We start from the raw sequence: 22,757 nt of genomic DNA, 5'->3' as shown, positions 1-22,757 counted from the left end.
TTCTCATTTTTTTTTCTTCCAGCCTATCAACTGCAAAGCTGCCCTGACCCTCGCCCATTTCGAAATGGGTTTGTAATTGGAAATGATTTTACTGTGGGCCAAACCATTTCATTTGAATGTTTCCCAGGATACACATTAATTGGCAACTCAGCCCTCACATGTCTTCATGGAGTGAGTCGGAATTGGAATCATCCACTGCCAAGGTGTGAAGGTATGCTTTTCAACTGAAATTATCTTGAAGATGATTCTGTTTCTTACAGGTCATGTATGTATGGTTTGGTTTTCAGCTGGGGACATTTTAATAACTAAAAAGATAAACCAAAAAAAAATCACATATTGAATAGAGATTGTATTAATGGCAGCTGTATTAACCTTCCAATGAGAGGATAAGTAAAGTTTATTAACAGTTTAGACACACTGGAGCTTTTGTGTATATATGGCTGAGAGGGTGTGTCTATGTTTTTAATATCAGTATTATAAACAGAGGCTCAAGATACGGTTATTTGAGTACCTATTCTATAAAGATGCTGTTGAAAATAATAAAATTCAATGTGTATAGGGCATATAGAGAGATATATGTATTATGACAGAAAGTAGTGTGTGCATTGATGCATGTAATACTGAATGAGCAAAGAACCTTGTGATCACTACAGACAAAGATCTCATGGGGAAAATATTTTTAAAACTACTATATTCTGTACAGTCTTAAAAATGAAGGGAGAACGAAATGGAGGCACTCTACCTGTGTACCAGGTTTGATAGCTCTGTCGTTTCTCTGGTGTTGGTTCATATTTTCAAAAGTGCTCATGCATATGTTTCCCTAGCTCTTTGTGGTGGAAATATAACTGCAATGAATGGTACCATTTATTCTCCTGGCTATCCTGATGAGTACCCAAACTTCCAAGACTGCTTTTGGCTCGTTAGAGTTCCCCCAGGAAACGGGATCTACATCAATTTTACTGTCCTGCAAACAGAGCCCATCTATGACTTCATTACTGTATGGTAAGTCTGTTCATTTTGGTTGATCAAATTACGAAAGAGAATAAGGGCAAGATGAAAGGAAATCGCAACTCTCTCTTACAAACTGCCATCTGACATTTGAACTGGTAGGAACACTGGGAGTCAGTATGGTTTTGTTTCTTAAACAAGATAAATAGAATAAATATGTTTCTAGAATATAGTCCCAGTAAGTAGCAAAAGCCCACAGGTGAAAATGATTTGAGGGCATTATTAGAAAATGTATAAGGCTGGCAAGTACCAGAAATGTTTAAGGAAGTCCTCTATTTATAAAAACTGTTGAAATTTAAGACCCTCTGTTCAGATTATATTTATATTATATGCTTATTAGATTCTTGTCATAATAATTTATCATACAGAAAAATAATTATACTATTAGTTTACCAGTTGAAGTAACTTTATTAAAGGTACAAAGCAAACCTTCCAATTAATCACAGACAAAAACACCATGTGATGTGCAAGAGTAACTAAATATGACAGTCTTATTTTCAAGACTGCTGTCAAAGAAAAGAACAGAAGATATTTCAAGTTCTAAGAGATTCTGAGTATCTGATGAAAACTAAATTAATGACAGTTAATATTGGTTCATCTTGGTTAGGTAAAACATAACCTATTTTTATTATTTATTTATTTTATAAAATATTATTATAGCTCACAAAATTTTTTACATAAAAATATATGATGAATGCACTATTTTTTCTTTTTCTTTTTTTTTTTCTTTTTTTTTTTTCTAAGAAGGACTGAGGCTTCCACATTTTGGCCTTCCTTCTTTTTAAGCTTCATAAGGTCTGAGTTATTCCTTGGGTATTCAGAACTTTCTGGGGCTAGTATTTATTTATCAGTGAGTGCATACCATGTGTGTTCATTTGTAACTGGGTTACCTCACTCAGGATGATATTCTCTAGTTGCACTTTTAATACTTCATCTTTTAGCATTTGACTGTTTTGCGTTGGTGATGAAATAGCAATAGCCTTATTGATTCAAGGATTGTTTTACCTTGTTTTAAATGTGACTGTATGCAATATCTTTATGAAACTGTATTTGAAGCTCTGGAAATCATCAGTGTCATTCTCTCCTTCCAAACCCCTGTCTCATAGGGATGGGCCTGACCAAAACTCACCCCAAATTGGTCAATTCAGTGGCAATACTGCTTTGGAATCAGTATACAGTACTTCAAATCAAATTCTAATCAAATTCCACAGTGACTTCACAACAAGTGGCTTTTTTGTGCTCAGTTACCATGGTTAGTATTATCTAAGTGTTTCTATTTCATCTGGTACCATTTAAATTGTCCTGGAAAATTGAATGTAATATATCTTTATCCACTGATTGGAAATGTATTAAAATCTGACACTTTGATCATGACTGTAACATATGCATTTCAAACACATTTACTTGCAAACCATGACCTCCTCTAAGTACTCAGGGATATTAACCTGTAAGCAAATGGCTGTAGGAAATAAATCAGTCAGTAATTACCCAGTGGAAAATAATCATTTTGCATGGAAACCAATAAAAGCAAACCAGCTGTTCATATTTTACTGCATGTAATTTGGAGACCGCAATAGATTCTCTGAACAAAAAATGTTTAATCTAGTCAACCTGCTGTGAATATTTCTAAAATTAGCATCTAATATCTTTATGCTCCGGATCACATTACTCATTCATTTAAACAGTTGCTTCAAACTGTATCTCTGCACGAATCTTACAGTTGTTGAGGAAGATTCCAGATCACTAAGTTCATAGCTTTTATCCCTAGGAAATTACTTTTGGAGTTTCAGTTTTATTTGGTTAAACAGAATTGTTTTGGGTCTTACCTTCAGAGCATTAACTTTGAGAGAACATATTAGGTTTCTCACAGAAATCGCCCTTCATGCCTGTTGGCTTCAAATTAATTGTCCTTCATTATAAATAAGGAATGTTTATCTATTTTCATTTAAAAAATATTTATATTTATTTATATCAGAGCACAACCACCTTCCCTCATCTGTTTCCAGTCCTACCCTTACACTTCCCCCGCCCACATTGTCGCCACACCTTCTCAGAGGAGTTGAGCCACCCCACCATAGGTCATCTAGTCACAGCAGGATTGGGCATATTCTATCTCACTGAGGCCCAACCTGTCAGTCCAAGTACTGAAGAAGGGAATCTAATTGTAGCAAACAAAGATGGAGACAGCCCCCATTCAACTTGTTAGGGGAACCACATGAACATCAAGCTGTAATTTTGCTACAGATGTGTAGGAGGTCTATTCCCAGCTCCTGAATGCTCCCTGGTTTGTGGCCCACATTCTGTGAGCCCCAGTAGTCCTGGGTTAGTTGACTCTGAGTATCTCTTTATGCTATTCTTGACCTCTCTGATTGATCACTTATATCCCCCACTCTTCCAAAAGTATCCCAGGTTCCAACTGATATTTGGCTGTAGGTCTCTGCATCTGCTTCAGTCTGCTGAAGGATGAGGCCTCTAGACAGTTATGCTAGGTTCCTGTCTCCAACCGTAGCAGACTATCATGAATAGTGTCAGGGGTTGGCTCTCTCACATGGGATGGTTCTCAAATTGGGGCAGTCACTGGTTGTCTGGTCCCTCAGCCTGTTGCTCCATCTTTATCCCTGCGCATCTTGTAGGAAGACTACTTTTGGACTGAAGGTTTTATGGGTGGTTGATGCCCTGTCTTTCCTCTAGATGTCCTAGTTGTTTAGAGGAAGTGATCATTTCAGTCTCTAGTGGGAATCATCCCTTATTCTCTCCATCACCTCTTGCATCTCAGGCCTCCAGCTTGGCAACAGAGATGCCCCAACCTCCTGCTCCCTGTCTGTTGATTTCTGTTCTCGCTCCCAGGTCTCTCTTACGACCCTCACACCTGATCACCCTAATTACATATCATTATGTGCTATGACTATGGTCTTACTAAAACATCCTCAATTACAAAACATTGTGAGGGGATCTAAGATATTTCACAGGCCCAATTGATCTGCACAATTCAATTTGTAAATATTTTATGAAAATTGGACAATGGACAGTACTTTGTCCACTATATTAGCATACTACTTAATGGGTCAGAGATTAATGCAGAATAATGAAATATTAGGTACTTATGGTTTGTGCTATTGCAAACTGGTTGGTAAACTAGAGAATCAACTACACAATACTCAAACTGTTTAAGGGAACATTTTATGTACTAGTTGGATGATCTCTAGCTTAGGTTCCCCATAGCAACCCTTAACATCAGTTCTTCACGGATGTTACCATAACTACCAAGAACTACTGAGCACCATAAGCTCTCCAGAAGCATTTTCATGATTCTTAGCTGTTTGTATCTCTTCTTCTAGTCTGTAAAATTCTTGGGACAAAATAAATTCGCTGTTAACTGCCTAAAGGCTTAAGAAAACACAACAGCCCCACTTTGTAACTCCATTTAATAAATTAAAAAGGTCGATCGTTATGTATCTTTTCTATTTGTTAATTAACTGGAGTTTTAAAAGATGTCTCAGTGATTAAGGACATGTGTTTTTCTTGCAGAGGACCCATGTTTGGTTCCTCTGACCTACAAGACAGTGTATGATCATAACTGTAGTTTCAGGAGATTCAACACCATTTTCTGAAATTTCTCAGATACCAGTCACACATGTGGCACATAGACATGCAAACAGTCATCTCATAAATATAAGTTAAAGATATCTTTTATATATATATATAAGAATATATATATATATATATATATATTATATATATATATACTTAAATTTAGTGTAGTTTACTTTATCATTTATTTTGACTCATATTCTGTTGATTATAAGAGAATTAGGTTTAAACTTACTAATTTCATTGTTCAAGGTTTTTATGTGTTTTAGTAAGGTTACACTGATCATTTATGATTGACTTATTAATATATTTTAGTATCTTAAATGAATATATATGCCCCCATCCTATTCTGCTGGTGAAAAGATCTATCCCAAACCCATGTCTTGCGCAAAACATTACCATCCCAAGGCTTTTCAGATGACAAATAATATTCATAAAAGCTTTACAAAACAAAAGTTTTGTGTAATGAATGGAATACAACAGTCACATTACCTGAGATATTTCATTTGAGGAAACATTTTTGTTTTTCCCCTTAGTTAGTATAACTACAATGCACTGCCATAAGAGCTTTCCTTGGGATATATTACTGGGTCAAAAGGAAGTTGGCAGATTCTAAATATTAAGAACATTTGTTATGCAGTGACCTGTTGAATGTTAACTCATAAACCACATTTTAAATGGCAGGTACTGCAGACACTGATTTTGAATATCGCCATGTCACTGACAGCCACCATTCACTAAAGCATAATATGCTCGGATGATAATAGATGTTTTCTATACATTAGTTATTAAAGTTTACATGAAAATGTAATTAATTCTGTTTTAACAGTATGAAATATAATTAAAATTTAAACAATCAGGAGTAAAGCATAAAGCAATAAACATATGGAATAGATAGACTAGATATATAACATAAATAGAAATAGGATTTTGTCTCCAAATAATTATTAATTAATTAATTAATTAATTGTTTTCAAGACAAATTGTGTTGTGTTTCCTTGGCTTTCTTAGAACTAGCTGTAGACCAGGCTGACCTCAAACTTGCAGAGATCCATGTACCTCTGTCTCCTCAGTGCTGGTATTAAAGGTATGTGCCACCTCCCCCAGCTGAGATTCGCAAACAAGCAAAAACAATAAAAAAGCAAAAATGTATTGAGTTCAACCATTTTTATTAACAAGGTTCACTTAACTGACTTGACATTCAAACGACTCAGTGCTCAGTTACGTGTGACACACAGGTTGGGAGTTGTGCTGTCATGGTTGGGAGTTGACACCTCACTGTTTCTGTTCTGTATGTTTACACAATGTCCTGCGGCAACTATCAACCATGACTGTGAAGTCTGACTTACACAGAAGGTATGTGGGAAGCACAGCATTGGAATCAAAGCTTGTTGCCTTAAACATAGGCTATTGGTCTTATGACATATTGGTTTGATGTCTAGGCTGTCTTTATTTTCTAATGCCTGAGTGTAAAACAATCTTTCTCTCTCCCTAAAAACAAGAGCCTTATTGAGAAGTGCTTCCTCCTTATCTGTGACTAGAATTCTACTATATTTTATATCTACAGCCTCTTGTTCCCAGTCAATAATAAATGAAAAGTCCCCCAAGTCAATCCATGAAACCTAAACAAATTTTAAAACACCTTATTTCCTCCCCCCCCCCCCTTTGTTAGTTTTCAGAAGACTATCCAGTACCAAAAACACCAAGCCTTTCCAGGGAAGACAATATGTAGTCACTGTTTCTATTTCTCCACGTTCCATAATTTTTATAAATATTGTCTTCAGTGAACTGCAGGCTTCAGGAATATTTTTCTGTAACTTCTGTTTGGTCATCTTCTAAAGATACAGTTTCTACAGTGTTAATGCTATGTTCTGAAGAACATTCACCATACAAAGTTTTTATCTTATGATAGGGCTTCTGTAGTAAATGTTACATTTAAATAAACTATTCTAGAATTATCCTTAGGATAACTGCATGAGCTCCTTGTGTTGTAGCTTATAAAAGGTAAAGACATGACTTATGATTATATTTCAATTCAGGAGAGAGAGAGAGAGAGAGAGAGAGAGAGAGAGAGAGAGAGAGAGAGAGAGAGAGAGAGAGAGAGAGAACAAGAGAACACATCAAACTCATAAAAGGATTCCTATTCAGATGTTCAAAGTACACAGGAAATGTAAATATTGTAATGGTTTGTGTGCATGTGGCCATGTGTGTGTGTATAGTGTGTATGTAGTGTGTGTCTATGTTTCATTCTATGTTCCTTTAGTAGAGAATTATTTTATTTTACCCTTGGTCCCCATGATAACTCGTTTCAAGTTCTAAGTCACCCAAGTAACATCAAGTATGAGGTCTGATTCTTGGAATGGAGCTTAAGACAAAAAAAGAATTTGTTGGTTTCTCTTAGATTTGTGACACTGTTGCACTGTAGACCATATCTGTGTGTAAAATGAAGCTCTAGCCAAATATATAACTACATAGATGTAATTTGAATAAGTGAATCAATGCCATCTACTACTATTCCGATAACTAATAATCAACTCAATGATTAAATAAAAAAAGTGTCCCATCAAAAGTCTAAGACATTCAAAACTATGTATTCTTCCATTTTCTTGTGTCATACTGTCTGATCAGACAAAGATCGTCATCACATAACTTTTCTTAAGTAGGATTTAGCTTATTGACTTGCTATAATTAGTGAGCCAATGCACCAGTATAAAAACTGTTGTGTCTCAAAAAATAGCAAAGGGACACAAGCTGTGAACTGTCTGAGATGGTTTGGAAGAATGACTCAAAGAAATGTTCTTTTCTGGATTAAGTGATGTTAAAAATTTTAGATTGGTTTAATGTCTGGGTATTTTAGCACATTTTGATTTTCCTAGATTGAAGGAATGGTCTAAATCATACACACCTGCTATGGAGAGAGTAACTCTCATATTCATTGATGTAGAATAATCTTGCTGAAATTGTATGGCCTAAATTGTGTTCTAGTTTCATAATTCTATTGCAGAAAGATCTCATTTACATCCTGCTTTAATAAGTTCAAATAATTATCTTGTTGGATGTTTACATTTAGTGAAATTGTATATATTTAATAGAAGACAAATTCTATCAGATATAAGTCAGTTCTAAACTGACAGAATATATGCATTTTTTAAAAAAGTTCAGTTATGAATATTCACAGCCGGCTAAAGTCATAGGTAATGATTGGTATTGTATATTACTGCAAATGTCCCATAAGCTGTGGTGATGAATGAATAGAGACCAGAAATAGAGGCCTGCAAATAAAACACTGACACTGCTAATGTCCTCTGTTCCCTACTAATGGGAAAGGAAACTCAACCATAAGGGAGAGTGGCTTTTGTTCCAGAGCTTAATGGACTCAGTTCTGTGTCACAAGACCTTCAGGTACCCACGTGCACAGGAGGATGTCTGCTCTATTCTATCACAGGCACAGGGCTTTTCCTGTGATAACCCTGAAAGCTCTTGATACATTTATTTGCCCTGTTTTTTCTTTATCATAAAATCAACTAAAGATGTTTCCTGTCAAACCTCCTCAATACACAGATTTTCTTTTTCTCCTTAAAGTCAAGGATTAATATTTGCTCTCATTTCTGACAGCATATCTTATCTAGACAGAAGCTGGTTTTTATCTCAAATATTCAGAACAGAATTGAGGGTTGTAAGTGACGAAAGAATTACAGAAACACTCTTGTGGTTCATGTTAACTCATTAGCAGGTTTTCTATAAAACATTATATATGTATATAAATTTATGCATACGGATGTACCTATCTGCTATCCCCTTTGCAATTTGATACTCATTTATTAAAGAGCTTTTTACTGCACTCTCAAGTGTAACTGTTTAAACTAATTTTATATGTTAAATTTTATAAAAATTTCAAAATCTAATACGTAATTATCAATGTATCCACCCACCCAGACCTTTCTCATATCTGCAGCAGATCAGACTTGACCTAATATGAATCATCACTAAACTAACCCAGAGCTTTAGTGTCTATGATGGAGCTAGATAATTATTTTTATCATGTATAAAGAATAGTATGTCCTTACCTTGCAAAAAGGTTATATACTTGTGCTTTTTTGGTTTGGAGGGGAAAATGGCAATTTATTGTTTTCTGTTTTCTTTCTATTTTTTTTTCTAGCATCCTCTAATAGCTAAGTTGAATAGACATAGATAAATGCGGTATTCTTTTCTTTTATGGAATTGGGTTGGATGTTGCACTACAAAGAAAATGGAAAATTAAAAATAACCAAAAAAAAAAACTATGGCCAGAATCAAATTCTAAAGCAATTACAATAAGTATTGGGCCAGGAACCAGATATCCACAAATGTTCAAACAATGCACTTACTTAAATAATAGCTGTTTTCTAAGATGCTGGAACACAATACAAACCTGCATGTTGTGGTTAAATAGTAAAATGACATTTCAAAGCTGATATGACATTTTCAAACAAAATGCTTCCTTATTTTTAAAGTAACACATTTGGATCAATTGTGAGTTTGAAAACTGTAAGGAACTATTCCAGTGGATCTTGGGAGGATAGAAGGTGTAGGGGAAATTTGGAGGAGAAGCTGCAGTCAGGATGCAATGTATGGGAAAAGAATAAATAAAAACTGGAAAAGACAATAATAAAGCTATATATGGTATGCTAACAATATCCTTGCCTGAAAAACCTGGACAATGGCAATACCAATTAACATGCTGATGTGGAAGGAAAGAATCAGACGGAATCCCAACTTTAACACAAAGAACTACAGACAACTAATAACTTCTGAGAGAGGGCGAATGAATCTTCCCCAGGAATCTACACCCTAAAATGTTATCCAGTTTTTTTGTAGTGCTGTGCTAGTAGTTGTGGGATCAATGAATGTACATGTACATAAAGTGTATTGCTGGATTATATATTCTAGTATATTAGAAGTTATTATTGTTTGCATATGCTTGGCCTAAGGAGTGGCAATATTAGAAGGTGTAGCCTTGTTGGAGGAAGTGTGTCCCTCTGGGGATGGGCTTGGAGACACTTCTAGCTGCCTGAGGATGATTAGGCTGTTCATGGTTTCCTTTGGATGAAGATGTAGAACTCTCAGCTCCTCCTGCACCATGCCTGCCTAGATACTGTCATGCTCTCACCTTGGTGACAGTGGACTAAACTTCTGAACCTGTAAGCCAGCTCCAATTAAATGTTGCCCTTATGAGACTTGCTTTGGTCATGGTGTCTGTTCACAGCAATAGAACCCTAACTAAGACAGAAGTTGGTACCAGGTACCAGGTATTTCTGTGATAGTCCTGATCATGCTTTTGTTTGGAAGAATGTGGATTTTGGGACTTTGGATTTGGAAAGCTGTGGAAGGCTTTAAATGGGGCTTAATGGGCTATCCTAGTAAGAATATGGAAGACTTTGTCACTGAGAGTGATTTGAAATGTGCTGACTTGGATCAAGTGGTTTCAGTGGAGAATTTCAGTATGTGGCCAAGATCCTGTTTTCGTAGTATTTTGATGAAGAACATGGCTGTTTTTTGCCCTGGTCCAAAGAGTCTGCCTGAGTTTAAGATGAAGAGATTTAGATTAATTGCTTTGAAAAAGGAAGTCTCAAAACAGCCTGGTGTAAATTCTGTTGTGTGGTTACTAAAGCTCACCCTTGTGAAGAACATTTTAATGAAAAGGAGCAAGTTGAGAAAGGAAAGATACAAAATTTATGGTTTGAGTATTAAAGGGACACCAGGAAGTGAAATTGAGCTAAATTCTGTGTTCAAAATTTTAAATTAAATTAAGGAAGTAAGAACCTTGGGGCAAGACCCCACCCAGCTAAATTAGTGCCAGGCAACTTAGTACAAACTTTAATCCCAGGAGTCAAAGACAAGCAGATCTAAATTCAAGGCCAGACTAGGACAAAACAAGTTCTAGGTGAAGAAAAGCTTAAATTGAGGTGTGGTGGTCCACACCTTTAATCCCAGGAGACAGGCATACAGATATCTAAATTCAAGGTCAATCTACAGAGAATGATCTAGAACATCCAAGTTTAGGCAGTGAAGGAGTTAGAAGAGGAATCTAGTGATAGTGTAATAAAACAAGGAGGTCATGGTCCAGTTCCTGCAAGCAGCAGAACTTGGCAGCTTCAGCCATGTGGCTCTGACCTTATACTCAAGAGAAGGAGACCACTGGGACAATTGATGCTGGTCAGTTAGAGCTAAAAAATTAGTGGTGGTTAAGAAGAGACAAGCATCACTGAGATGAAATCTTCTGAGAAGTGTTTTCTGAGAGGACAAAAAAAAAAAAAAAAAAAAAAAAAAAAAAAAAAAAAAAAAAACTGTGTTCCAGAGATAGCCAAGGTTGTACCTCATGCTGCAGCTGTACTTGGTAATGTGTAAGAATCACCCAGGTGGTACTGGTTTTGAAGACATGAAGGTGTCATGGAGAGCAGTTGAGGCTTGGCACTATGAGAGGCCATGGAAGGCCATTGGTAAAATTGCAGACTCAGTTGTTAGCAATCCAGGATTGAAGGGGTCATGCAAAGGTTATAAGGCTTGGTACCATGAAGGGAGCCTATGAGAGACTATTGGTGAAGCCTAGTTGCACCAGAAGACCTCAGTATATTTGAGATGCCAGTACCATGGGATGATCACCAAGAACAAGAGCAAAGGTATAGTGGATCAACCTGAGCTTGAAGTGCTACAGAGGGCAGAGCTGGAGAAGTGAAGCCAGCCCTTGGAGGAGCCCAGAAGGTCATGTGTAGACCCCAGACATTGAAATGAAAAGCTGTAACACTGAAGCTGCCTTGGCAACTCATAGATGTTAAAGATGCCAGAGTGGTGGAATACCTACCAAGGAAAGCTGCTAACAGGGAGTGGAACAAGCCCAGGAAAAAGAAGTTTGTTGCCGTCAACAAAGATGAAAAAGGAGTTGAAAATCTGAACACTGCTTTGACATCAGGCATGGAGATGGCAGAATTTGCAGTTTGCCCAGCTTTTAATTAATTCAAAAATTACAGTTAGGTGATTGGCTGGATCTCAGAAGAGACTTTGAACTTTGGAGTTTTAACATTGTTGATACTGCTACAGACTATGGGGACTTTGGCAGTTGGACTAAATGTACTTTTATTATGCTATGTTTAGGTATGGCCCCCATAGACTGATGTGTTTGAAAAAGCCTATGGGGACCAGGGAGTGGAATGTTATAGTTTGCATATGCTTGGCCTAGGGAGTGGCGCTATTAGAAGGTGTGACCTTGTTGGAGGAAGTGTGTCACTCTGGGGATGGGCTTGGAGATACTCCTCCTAGATGCCTGAGGATGATTACACTGTTCCTGGGTTCCCTTGGATGAAGATGTAAAACTCTCAGCTCCTCCTTCACTAAGCCTGCCTGGATGCTGCCATGCTCTCACCTTGATGGTAATGGACTGAACCTCTGAACCTGTAAGCCAGCTCCAATTAAATGTTGTCCTTATAAGACTTGCTTTGGTCATGGTGTCTGTTCACAGCAGTAAACCCTAACTAAGACTGAAGTCTATGTGTACCAGTAAGGAATCTCATCCAAAGAAATTGATCAGTGTAGAGCCAGTTTGTTACTCAGAAAAAAAAATACTGATCAGCAAGTGATTTTATAAACATACTGAAGTGAGAGGCAGGAGGGCTTTTAAAGTGCAGATAGTATTATACAGAAGCCAATCTATTATTCTCCATGGATGCATATCTCTCTCTCTCTCTCTCTCTCTCTCTCTCTCTCTCTCTCTCTCTCTCTCTCTTTCTCTTTCCCTCTCTTCCTCTTTCTCCCCCTTTCTCTTTCTCATTCACTCTCTCAACATATACATACACCACACACACACACACACACACACACACACACACTGTATGCTTGTGTGTATTTCAAAATTCTTTTATTTTTCATTAAAATTGTATATTGTCTAGCTAATTAAACTTTTATAAATGGGCTCTGGTTAGATGATAATAAATCACAGGGAATCTATCACTGACATTTATTTGCAATGCTGCTTTTCTTTCCTACCCTGAATCTGAAATGCTCCCTCTTTTCTAACCAGTTAGAGCTGTAAAAACATTTCTTGTTTTCAGTATTTATTTCAGCAATTTCCTCTTATAGGAGGTGTCATTTTTAATATGTTTGGTTAATGTTCCTATGTATGACAGTAATCTTTGTAATAGGTGGAATATTGAAGAAGGTAGGCTTTTAAGGAAGAGAGTATTAAAATGTGTTCTCACTATTCTTTGTATTAGTCACCTCAAATAAATTAGTTTATTTTTTAATGGAACATTCTCTTTATCTATTTTTATTTTGAACATAAGTAGCAAAATGTAGCACATGTAAACCATTCATTGTCTGCATTTGCAAACAGGTTTCTCATTGAAGAACCATTTAGTGTGTTTGAAAAATCCCCAGAGAAAAGGACCTGTTAATAAAAGAACATGGAATCATTAGTTTTTAGGTATTTTTAAAATAGTTTCTATGAGGCTTGGATTCAGAGACTTCTGTTGGTCTTTAAACAAATTCCCGCTTAAATCAGGATCATTACTTTTTAAAAACTCTTTTATATTGGATATATTATTTATTTACATTTTAAATGTTATCCCCCTTCCCAGTTTCCCCTCTGGAGACCACTATCCCATCTTCCTTCCCCCCCTGCTTGTATGAGGGTGCTCCCCCACCTACCTACCCACCCAGGCATCATCCTCCAACAGTGAGGCATCAAGCCTTTCCTGGACCAATGGCCTCAAATCATAGTGATAACTGCAAAGACCATATTCCCACACACATACCTCACAGGTACATTGATGTCCCAGGATGAACCAAAATCCTAAAGTTAGATGCAGTAGGTTCACTCTTAGCTCAGTACAATGCAGCTATGTGATTTGGGTACTGTTAAGCCTCCTTTCAATACCCTCATTGGTAAAATAGAAATCATTATAGATCTAGTTACCTAGATAAAAGATGTATTTTTGAAGATCAATTGTGATACTATTAGCAAAGACTCTATAAGTTTGCCTGGAAAGGTTGATGCACTGAGCTGTTATTACATATCAGTAACTTTCCTCAGTATAAGGAGTTCTGTGATGAATCTTGAGGCTAAACACTATTGAATAAATAAAGACACAAATGCAACTTTTTAAATTGTGATCATGCCAAGAAACAATAACAATAACAAAACAATAACAAGAAAAAATGACTAAGTATTACAACCCACCTAACATGATTTATGGGTCAGAAATACAGCATTATACATAAAAAATATTTCTACAAATAAAGGAATAATTGTTCTCTAGTTTTATTGTAAGATTTCTTTTAAAAAACATAGTAATGTGGGATTTAAAAATAAAAATATATTTTGGTCTTTCAAGAACGTTTTTGTAAATGTTCATGTATGCTTGAGCTTTTCAGAAAAGGATTAAAACATTGAATGTTTATTTTTTTAGCCTACCAACTAAGAGTATGCCAGCCTCCACCACCTGTCCCTAATGCTGAAATTCTGACAGAAGATGATGAGTTTGAAATAGGTAAAGTATTTTAAATCTCTTCCAAAGAATAGCCTTGTAGCAGAATTATCTTTCTTATAAATTAAACATAAAAAGTACAACTGGAGAAACCTGTAGGTGGAAGGGATTTGTTGGGATAATGAAGGGAATGAACAGTCAAAAGAAGAAATGGAACACTGTAAAACCCTGATGAGCGCTGTTTTGCTAGGACATTAAATGGTTTGTGAGCTTGAGGAAATGGTGTTTCCTAGCCTGTGATGGGTACTTTAGAAAACAACAACAGTTTGCAAGCTTCTAACAATATTAAGATAATGCCTATGTAAACTGACCTATTCCATCTGGCCAGAGCTTCACTGTAGCTGGTATCTGTCATGAAGCTCAGATCACCAGCTAACTCCTGCCTTCAGTCGTTGTTGATCAGTGCTTTCATGACTTGCTTGTTTCATGTTCAAGTGTTATCCCTGCTCATCTTTGATAGTATTTTCAAACTGATGAGTAAGTGCAAAGAATTCAGCTCCCAGATCAAAGCAGCTCTTCTCTTGTCTGAAGGCTTTCTTTTTCCGTTTTCATTAACAGGCGATATCATCAGATATCAGTGTCTTCCGGGGTTTACGTTGGTCGGCAATGCAATTCTGACATGCAGGTTGGGAGAGCGACTGCAGATGGATGGGGCGCCTCCAGTTTGTCAAGGTACTGGTGTTTCACAGCTATTTACTTATTTACCATTTTGGTCCTGAGACAAGATGTTACTGTACGGTCCACTTTGGATACCCATTGGAGTCTCACCAGCCACTTTCTTGTGAGTGTTGGGATTGCACACAAAGCAACACCTAACTTGTGGGTACTGAATCCATAAACAGCTGTTTGTTTGTTTTATTTTAAGTCAGAATAGAAAAAAAATTTGTTAACGTATTTCCAGTATTGACATTGTCACTCTGAAGTATAAAATTCAATTATGTCTTAGATGGGCCAATTTTTAAAAAAAATCTTTCATTTTTTCCTGAGATTTAATTTTTTATAATTAACCTAATATCAGTTCAACTTTTATGAAGTACGTTTTTTTCTCTTCGAGATATGACAAAGGGTAATAAAATGGGAAAACTCCTTAACAGAAAACCAGAGGTTATAAATTAACTTTATTAGAAAAAAGGTATTCTAATCACTTGCTATTGAACTCCTCATTTACTACATACATGAACAGGAAGATGAAGATTAAGCAGATAGACACACACTAAAGCATACAAGCAAGAAAGCAAGAGAGCAAGCAAGCAAGGGAGCAAGCTAGCAAGCAAGGAGCAAGCTAGCAAACAAGGAGCAAGCAAACAAGAGAGCAAGCAAAAAAGCAAGGAGCAAGCAAGCAAGTAAGAGAGCAAGCAAGCAAGTGACATTTAATGGAGCTTAATACCTAAGCATCACAATGGAAGACCAGGCCAATCCACTGAGAGCAAATCATGTTCAAAGCATATCCCAGGAAGCTGTAAGATAATGTGTTACTAGTTCTGAGTCAGACACAGCTTGATGAAGGCAAGAGACCCTCAGTTCCAAATGGCCAATGAAAGCTTTATTAGAAATAGCTTAATGGGAAGGTTATTTTAATATCTGTTAAATATGAATGAAGATATAAAGAGAACTGAATATGGATGTGAAGGAATTTGCTCTGTCACCAAGTCAGTTAAAGACAGAATCAAGAGACTAATATAGTAAGATGTTCACATACCATTTACTGTTGATTTGTGCCAGCCACGAGTATGTCTCACAGTAACTTATTATATATGATAGCTATTTTCAACAAAAGTGAACTGTTTTATTATTAGAGTTTCTTGGTTTATTCCTTCATTCAAAGTTTTTTACACACAGAGAAATCTGCTTCCAGAATAGCAATTTGTTACTAGACAACCTAAAACAAAAATCATGAGCCTGGTTTGACTCAGATCTGTTTTCTCAACACTTTTTTTCCCTTTTTTAAAAATTGGATACCTTCTGTATTTACATCTTAAATGTTATTCTCTCCTCCTCCACTCCCATTCCCCCTCCCCTTGCCTCCATGAAGGTGCCCCCTTTCCCATTCAAGCTCTAAGAACTTTAAAGACTAAAGCAGGAAAATTGCCCACAATGTAGAAGCCAACTAGGCGTATATACTGAAGCTGAAGTCAATCTGAACTCCAAAGTGGGTTATGGTTCCAAAAGCAATAAAAATTATTATTTTAATCAGTAAAAGTAGAAATTAGCATATGATTTCCTTTTTGGAAACTTTATGAAATGAAGAAAGGTCTTCAGAGGAGTATATTCAACTAGCAGGAAGAAAGGCAGTTCAATCTGAAGTCTGTAACTTATATCCACAATACGGATGTTATTCATTCAACTACTTTGAATGAAGATTTCCTGTGGCCAATTAAGAATTATATAGAACTCATATTCATGTAGACATAAAAACCAATGAACAATATAGCATCTCCTACCCTCAGCATAGGATATAGGGCATGGAAAAATACTTGTGTAGGTATAGAAGATGTGAACTATCAGGGCCAGGACACAATTTTTTCGTAGTCCAAAACATGCAAGCTAAGTTGCAAATTCTTGGATAGAATCTATTCATGTTAAATCTCAATTTAGTATTTCTTACACGAAAGTAAATGAACAAACCTGGAAAACCTTAATATTTCACAGTTTGGATTTTCCTTTATTTTCAAAGTCTTTGTTTTAGAATCAAACTTTTCTTATGTTAATTAAAATAGAGTTCTTCTGTCTTATAGTCTTAGTTCAATATCTAGAAACAATTCACAGACCTTATGAAACTCAAAAAGAAGGAAGGCCAGAGTTTGGATGCCTCAGTCCTTCTTAAAAGGGAGAACAAAACACCCAGGGGAGGAAATACAGGGACAAATAGAGGCACACGGATTGAAGAAAAAAAAAAGCCCAGAGACTGCTTCACCTGGGGAGCCACCCCATATGCAGCCACCAAACCCACACACTATTTATGATGCCAAGAAGTGCTTACTGGCAGGAGCCTGATATGGATACCTCCTCAGAGGCTCTGCCAGAGTCACACAGGTACAGTTGAGGATGCTTGCAGCTAATCATCAGACTGAGAACAGGGATCCAATGGAGGAGCTGGAGAAAGGACTGAAGGAGCTGAAAGGGTTTGCAACCCTATGGGAAGAACAACATTATCAACCAACCAAACCCTCTAGAGCTCCCATGGACTAAAACACCAACCAATGAGCACACATGGAGAGACCCATGGCTCTAGGTGCATATGTAACAGAAGATAGCATTCTCTGACATCAATGGAAGGAGAGGCCTTTGGTCCAGTGAAGGCACAATTTTTCAATGTAGGAGAATGCCAAGACACTGAGGTGGGGAAGGGTGGTTGGGAGAGGGAGCACCTTCATGGAAGGAAATAGAGGGGAAGGGGGAATGGAAGTGAGGGGTGAAGGGAAAAACATTGAAAATGTAAATATAGAGAATATCCAATAAAAAAAAATCAAAATAACAAATACTTTAGAGGCTAACCAATATGTAATTAACTATCTTATAGAATAAGTTTGTGATGTTTCTTTATGAATTAGTTGATAAGTTATATACAAAAAACTGACTTAAAAGTTTTCAGTTAAAATTCACAAAATTACGAAAGTAATCAACCCTTTAAAATTTTTGAAATCTATAGTTTTTAGTCAATTTACCAATTGTTATTTTTCACCATTTCTAAAAGTGAGATTATTTTCATATTCGACACTAGATTGCATTTAAAATTAACAATGATACATTTATTATTATATTTTACAGAAACTTACAAAAGTTGGAAAATTAATTTGAGACCATTTATTTTTAAATCTATCAAATTTTTGCACAGTTGAAGAGTCACAGTATATTTCTATAATTCATTGTTTTATTTACTTTTTCTATTCTTGTACTACATGGAAACATTAATCAAAATATCAAATTGTATAAAATATTAATCTTCACGCTTTAACTTATTAATATCAAAGCATGTATCTATTTAAGTTATTTTTATTTATTTTATTTGCTATTTTAGGTATCATTTATTTAAACAGATTAATAAAATCATGACCTAATTATTCTGATTATGTGAGGTCTAACGCCAAAATCATAGAACTGCATACATGAGTCAGAGATGGCATATGATTGATTTCCAATCTATCAAAACCTTATAATTATGTTTTCCAAGGCTTCAATGATGGCTACAATATTCTCAGTGAAAACACTAGAAGTGTGGTGTAACCTAAAGTTAACAGCATTTAATAGTGTCATGAACAATGCTTTGTTACAGCCATGTCCTTTATTTTAAAACAAGGCTTTGATATATATAAACCTTAATCATGTTTGATGTATATGAATACATTTAGGAACAATTTGACTTGTAATGAACTATTTTACAGTGAAAACCCTCTGACCTTTTATCTTTTAGATGCCTTATTTGGTGTAATAAAAGCCTGATAATTTAGTTATTTTCTATCTTCAAATAAAATATATTGGTGTATTATTTATTCTAATATTCAAATAATATAAACACAAGAGTTAAACTCACTGATGCTAGTGGGGAGTAATACAACATAATTATGTTGCTATGTTATTCTTGGAATGTCTCATAATAAGCCAGAAGCAATATTAACTAGGAATTTGTATTTTAGCCAATATGTAGGATCTGGAGCTAACACCAGGAGCTTCTGTGTAACTGCTGACTGAAAATTATATAAAGTCTTCATGGTTTTAATCACTTTCCTGAGACCAGAAATAATTTTGTACAAAATGAGCTTTGAGAGAATGCTACTTTATTACTGGCCCAAGCACCTGAGTGTGCTTAAATTATAGGAAGGGAAGAAAATTTGTTTAAAAAAAAAAAAAAAAAAAGACAGTAAGGTATGAGGCTATCATTTGGATAAGAGAGATAGCGGAAAATCTAAAAGGATACAAGAATAATTTAAAAAGTGTCAAGAATTTAAAAATGCTTTTTTTATGTAACTGTTGCACATAAAAATTACATTTTCAATGTGATGAAAAGATAAAAATAATCCTATAAATTGAAGGTCTTCACTTTATATTTTAATTAGTAGCTTAATAAAACTTTTATTTAACACAAATTATTATTATCTTTCTTTAACAGTATTACAAGTCAGCTATTAATTATCTTCTTTGTAGTTAATGAACATAAAAAAGCACTTGGTATTAAAAAGACAACTTTTGTTTATGTTCCAAAAGTCTTGGTGCCTTCTTTTACAGTGCTCTGTCCCGCCAATGAACTACGACTGGATTCTACAGGAGTCATCCTGAGTCCTGGATATCCTGACAGCTACCCAAATTTGCAGATGTGCGCATGGAGCATCTCAGTGGAAAAGGGTTATAACATCAGCATGTTTGTAGAATTCTTCCAGACAGAAAAGGAGTTTGATGTTCTTCAGGTGTATGATGGTAACCATGGGTTATATTTCCTGGATAATCCCAAATTTTGTACAAATACCTAAACCATACATGGTGATGTTCAATACAAACATTTGCTATTATCATATAGATACTTTTAATGACATGGCATCCGTTCTATATGAAGAATATAGTTACCTTGACAACTGTTGTGAATTAACATTTAAAGAAAATATTAAATACTTCATACATTATCATTTATCGTTTTGTATTATTTTTCCTTATTATTGGTAAGGTATATTGGATGTTCTTTGTTGTTTAATACTGTTGCAAAAGCATAAACTCTGGAGATAAATTAGGATACAATAATTTATTTATATCTATATTATACTTCTCTCCATAGGACCCAATATTCAGAGTCCAGTGCTGATTTCTCTCAGTGGAGATTATGCAGCTGCTTTTAATGTAACAAGCAATGGTCATGAAGTTTTCCTTCAATGGTCCGCAGATCATGGCAATAACAAGAAAGGCTTCAGGATAAGATACATTGGTATGTGGTATCTGTGACTTTAGCAACAAACTCACTGCTATCAAACTCACGTAGAGTGTCATGAAAGAATTAAGATAGGATGGAGAAAGGCTCAGCAGTTATGAACATGGATTCTTCCTGCAAGAATCTGTAGTTTTCTTGCAAGGTGGCTCCTTAATTTCTGTAGTTCTCCTTGCTGGGGATCTGTCACATCTATTGATCTCAACTTGTAACAAGCATGCATTCTTTTCACCTACATGCATGCAGACAAACAGACATAGAACCAAATGCAAATAGAGCAATCTAGCTGTAAATCTGTTACATGCTAAAAAAAAAAAATTTACAGACACTCCATTGTTGTTTCTTGAACAACTAGAGGTAATCTCTCTACTCTTTACTTTCATCTGTGATGAAATCATTCCACCCCATCCTTTTCTTTAATCTTTTTAGGATAGTTTATGTATTTATATTTCAAATGTTATCCCCTTCCCTGGTTCCCGTCTCTTCCGCACCTCTGTTCCCTACTTCTATGAGGATGTTCCCCCTCCTACCCACCCTCTGCCAACGTCAATACCCAGGCATTCCCCTAAACTAGGGAAATGAGTCTTCACAGGACCAAGGGCATTGCCTATTGATGAGAAACAATGCCATCTGCTGCTACATATGTGGCTGAACCCATAACCCCCCACCTCCCATGTGTAATCTTTGGTTGGCGTTTTATTCCCTGGGAGCTCTGGAGGGTGTGGATAGCTGATATTGTTGTTGTGATTAATCATACAGAATACATCAATTTCATTTTCTTATTCTTATGCTGAATGAAAATTTGAATTTTGTCACATTAAATTTTGTTTTCCTTTGTTTTAACAAAATGAAGAGGAATTGTTCAAATGAAACAATGACAAGCAATACACTGATTAGGAATCAATTTTTTATGCACATTAGCATCCATGGCATGTTTTGATAGAGGTTTAAAGAAATCACTACTTTTAGCTTCCAAGAACTGTTTGACATGGTCAATAGGTACTTTTTCCCATTGGAAGTGACAATCTGACACTTGTATTTTAAATTCAATGTTTATCACTATTTATCCTCCACTTTCTATGTCCTCAGATGACAAGGACATTTAAAAAACATAACAGGAAAAACTGAATAGTCTCTAAAGTAGGTATATAAAAAGTCTACAAACATTATTTTTTTGTCATTTCTGACTCTGGGAAAAACAATTTTATTTTATTGACAATGGCAATATCTGGAATGCTATAAGTAACCCATCATATAGGAAACTGTAATAAAGTATCAAAGATAATTATGAAATAGGAAAGTCCATTTTAACATGACCATAATGAAATTTATTCCCTACTATGATACAAACATCTAAAGGCAACTTTGCTATAGTATTTAAACTCCACCATATCCTATGATCTATGACAGTTAGACCCTTCAGACAACAGGCAATTCAGTTTCTTGAATCCAGTGCCCTCCATATGAAAGATTGAGTCATTCCCAGGTGATAGAAAACATTTAAAAGCAGTAGACATTTTAGATGATAGTAAAAATTATGAGTGTCTAGGGATTATGAAACACCTTATAAGCCATGAAAAAAGATATTTTAAAAGAAATTAAAATGAACAATGGTCATTGAAATAAAATAATAACTGATTAATATTTATGTAATCATTAATTGCTTTATAAGCTTGGATGATAACGAATGCCTAATTGTTAATTAAACAGTAATTATTTTTTTCTTTTGAAAGCCTTCTACTGTAGCACACCAGAATCTCCACCTCATGGATACATCATCAGTCAGACAGGGGGACAACTGAACAGTGTGGTTCGTTGGGCCTGTGACCGAGGGTTCCGACTCGTTGGGAAAAGCAGTGCGGTTTGCAGAAAATCATCCTATGGGTATCATTCATGGGATGCCCCAGTCCCTGCTTGCCAAGGTAAACTATCCTATCTTAAAATAGAAACGTGCATTAATAAAAATTAAACATACATTTTTACATTAAGCACAAAATAGACAATAATCAATATAGAATTTAGAAACATATCAAAAGAACACCGACCCCCAGCACATATCTAACAGAAGAGTGTCTTGCATGGCCTCAGTGGAAGAGGATGCTTCTAATCCTGTAAACCTTATGCCCCAATGAAGGCAAATGCCCTAGGGCAGGGCACCATCTCAGAGTTGAAGGGGTGGGGGAGGGGAGAATAAATCCAGAGGGGCGACCAGAACAAAGGGAAAATATTGGAAATGTAAGTAAATAAAATATTTAATTAATTAAATAAAATACATTTAAAAATTTAAGAAAGCACGTCATAAAGCCTACCTTGAAAATTAGGCATAAAGACAAAATAGGTTGTGAGACATGTAAAATTTGATAACTTCTCTTTGGTGTTAAATGATCTTTGAGTCACACCTTTGTATTTAAATACCTATGTTAGCCACAAACTTTTTGTATCCGTTTCTTTGTAGTCATAGAATGAAGAAAATTGTTTTAGTGTGGAGAAAGATAATAGTAAAAAATTATGCTAAGAAAAAATTAACAAGAAAGATTCTAGCTAATTATCTGGTTATTTTCTCTTCTCCTTTTCTGACTCAGATGAAATATAATTCCCATTCTCATTTGTAATTTTTTTTACAAAGCAAAACACTCTGTGATCACTGGGTCTTGTGACAACAAAATGATAAATGAACGTTGATTAAGACGTCATGTGAGAAGGTGATGGAGTTTTTGGATTTCGGTAGT

The 22,757-nt window shown here is 35.6% G+C and overlaps 1 protein-coding gene across 3 annotated transcripts in view; it reads left to right on the top strand.

The window, feature by feature from the left end:
- CSMD3 (CUB and Sushi multiple domains 3) overlaps positions 1-22,757 on the top strand; it is a gene marked incomplete at both ends in the record, with an annotated part of 1,162,760 nt that overhangs the window by 1,065,319 nt on the left and 74,684 nt on the right. For all 3 annotated transcript variants that reach the window (XM_080909303.1, XM_080909302.1, XM_080909301.1), the window contains 8 exons: positions 23-211; positions 825-1,002; positions 2,115-2,260; positions 14,040-14,120; positions 14,676-14,789; positions 19,341-19,529; positions 19,882-20,028; positions 21,762-21,950. In XM_080909303.1, coding sequence (XP_080765429.1) covers positions 23-211; positions 825-1,002; positions 2,115-2,260; positions 14,040-14,120; positions 14,676-14,789; positions 19,341-19,529; positions 19,882-20,028; positions 21,762-21,950 — 1,233 coding nt within the window. The remainder of the gene's footprint in view (positions 1-22; positions 212-824; positions 1,003-2,114; positions 2,261-14,039; positions 14,121-14,675; positions 14,790-19,340; positions 19,530-19,881; positions 20,029-21,761; positions 21,951-22,757) is intronic.

Source organism: Micromys minutus (genome assembly GCF_963924665.1).
Source record: "Micromys minutus genome assembly, chromosome: 33".
Taxonomy (NCBI): domain Eukaryota; kingdom Metazoa; phylum Chordata; class Mammalia; order Rodentia; family Muridae; genus Micromys; species Micromys minutus.
This window is presented reverse-complemented; position numbering and strand designations above follow the sequence as displayed.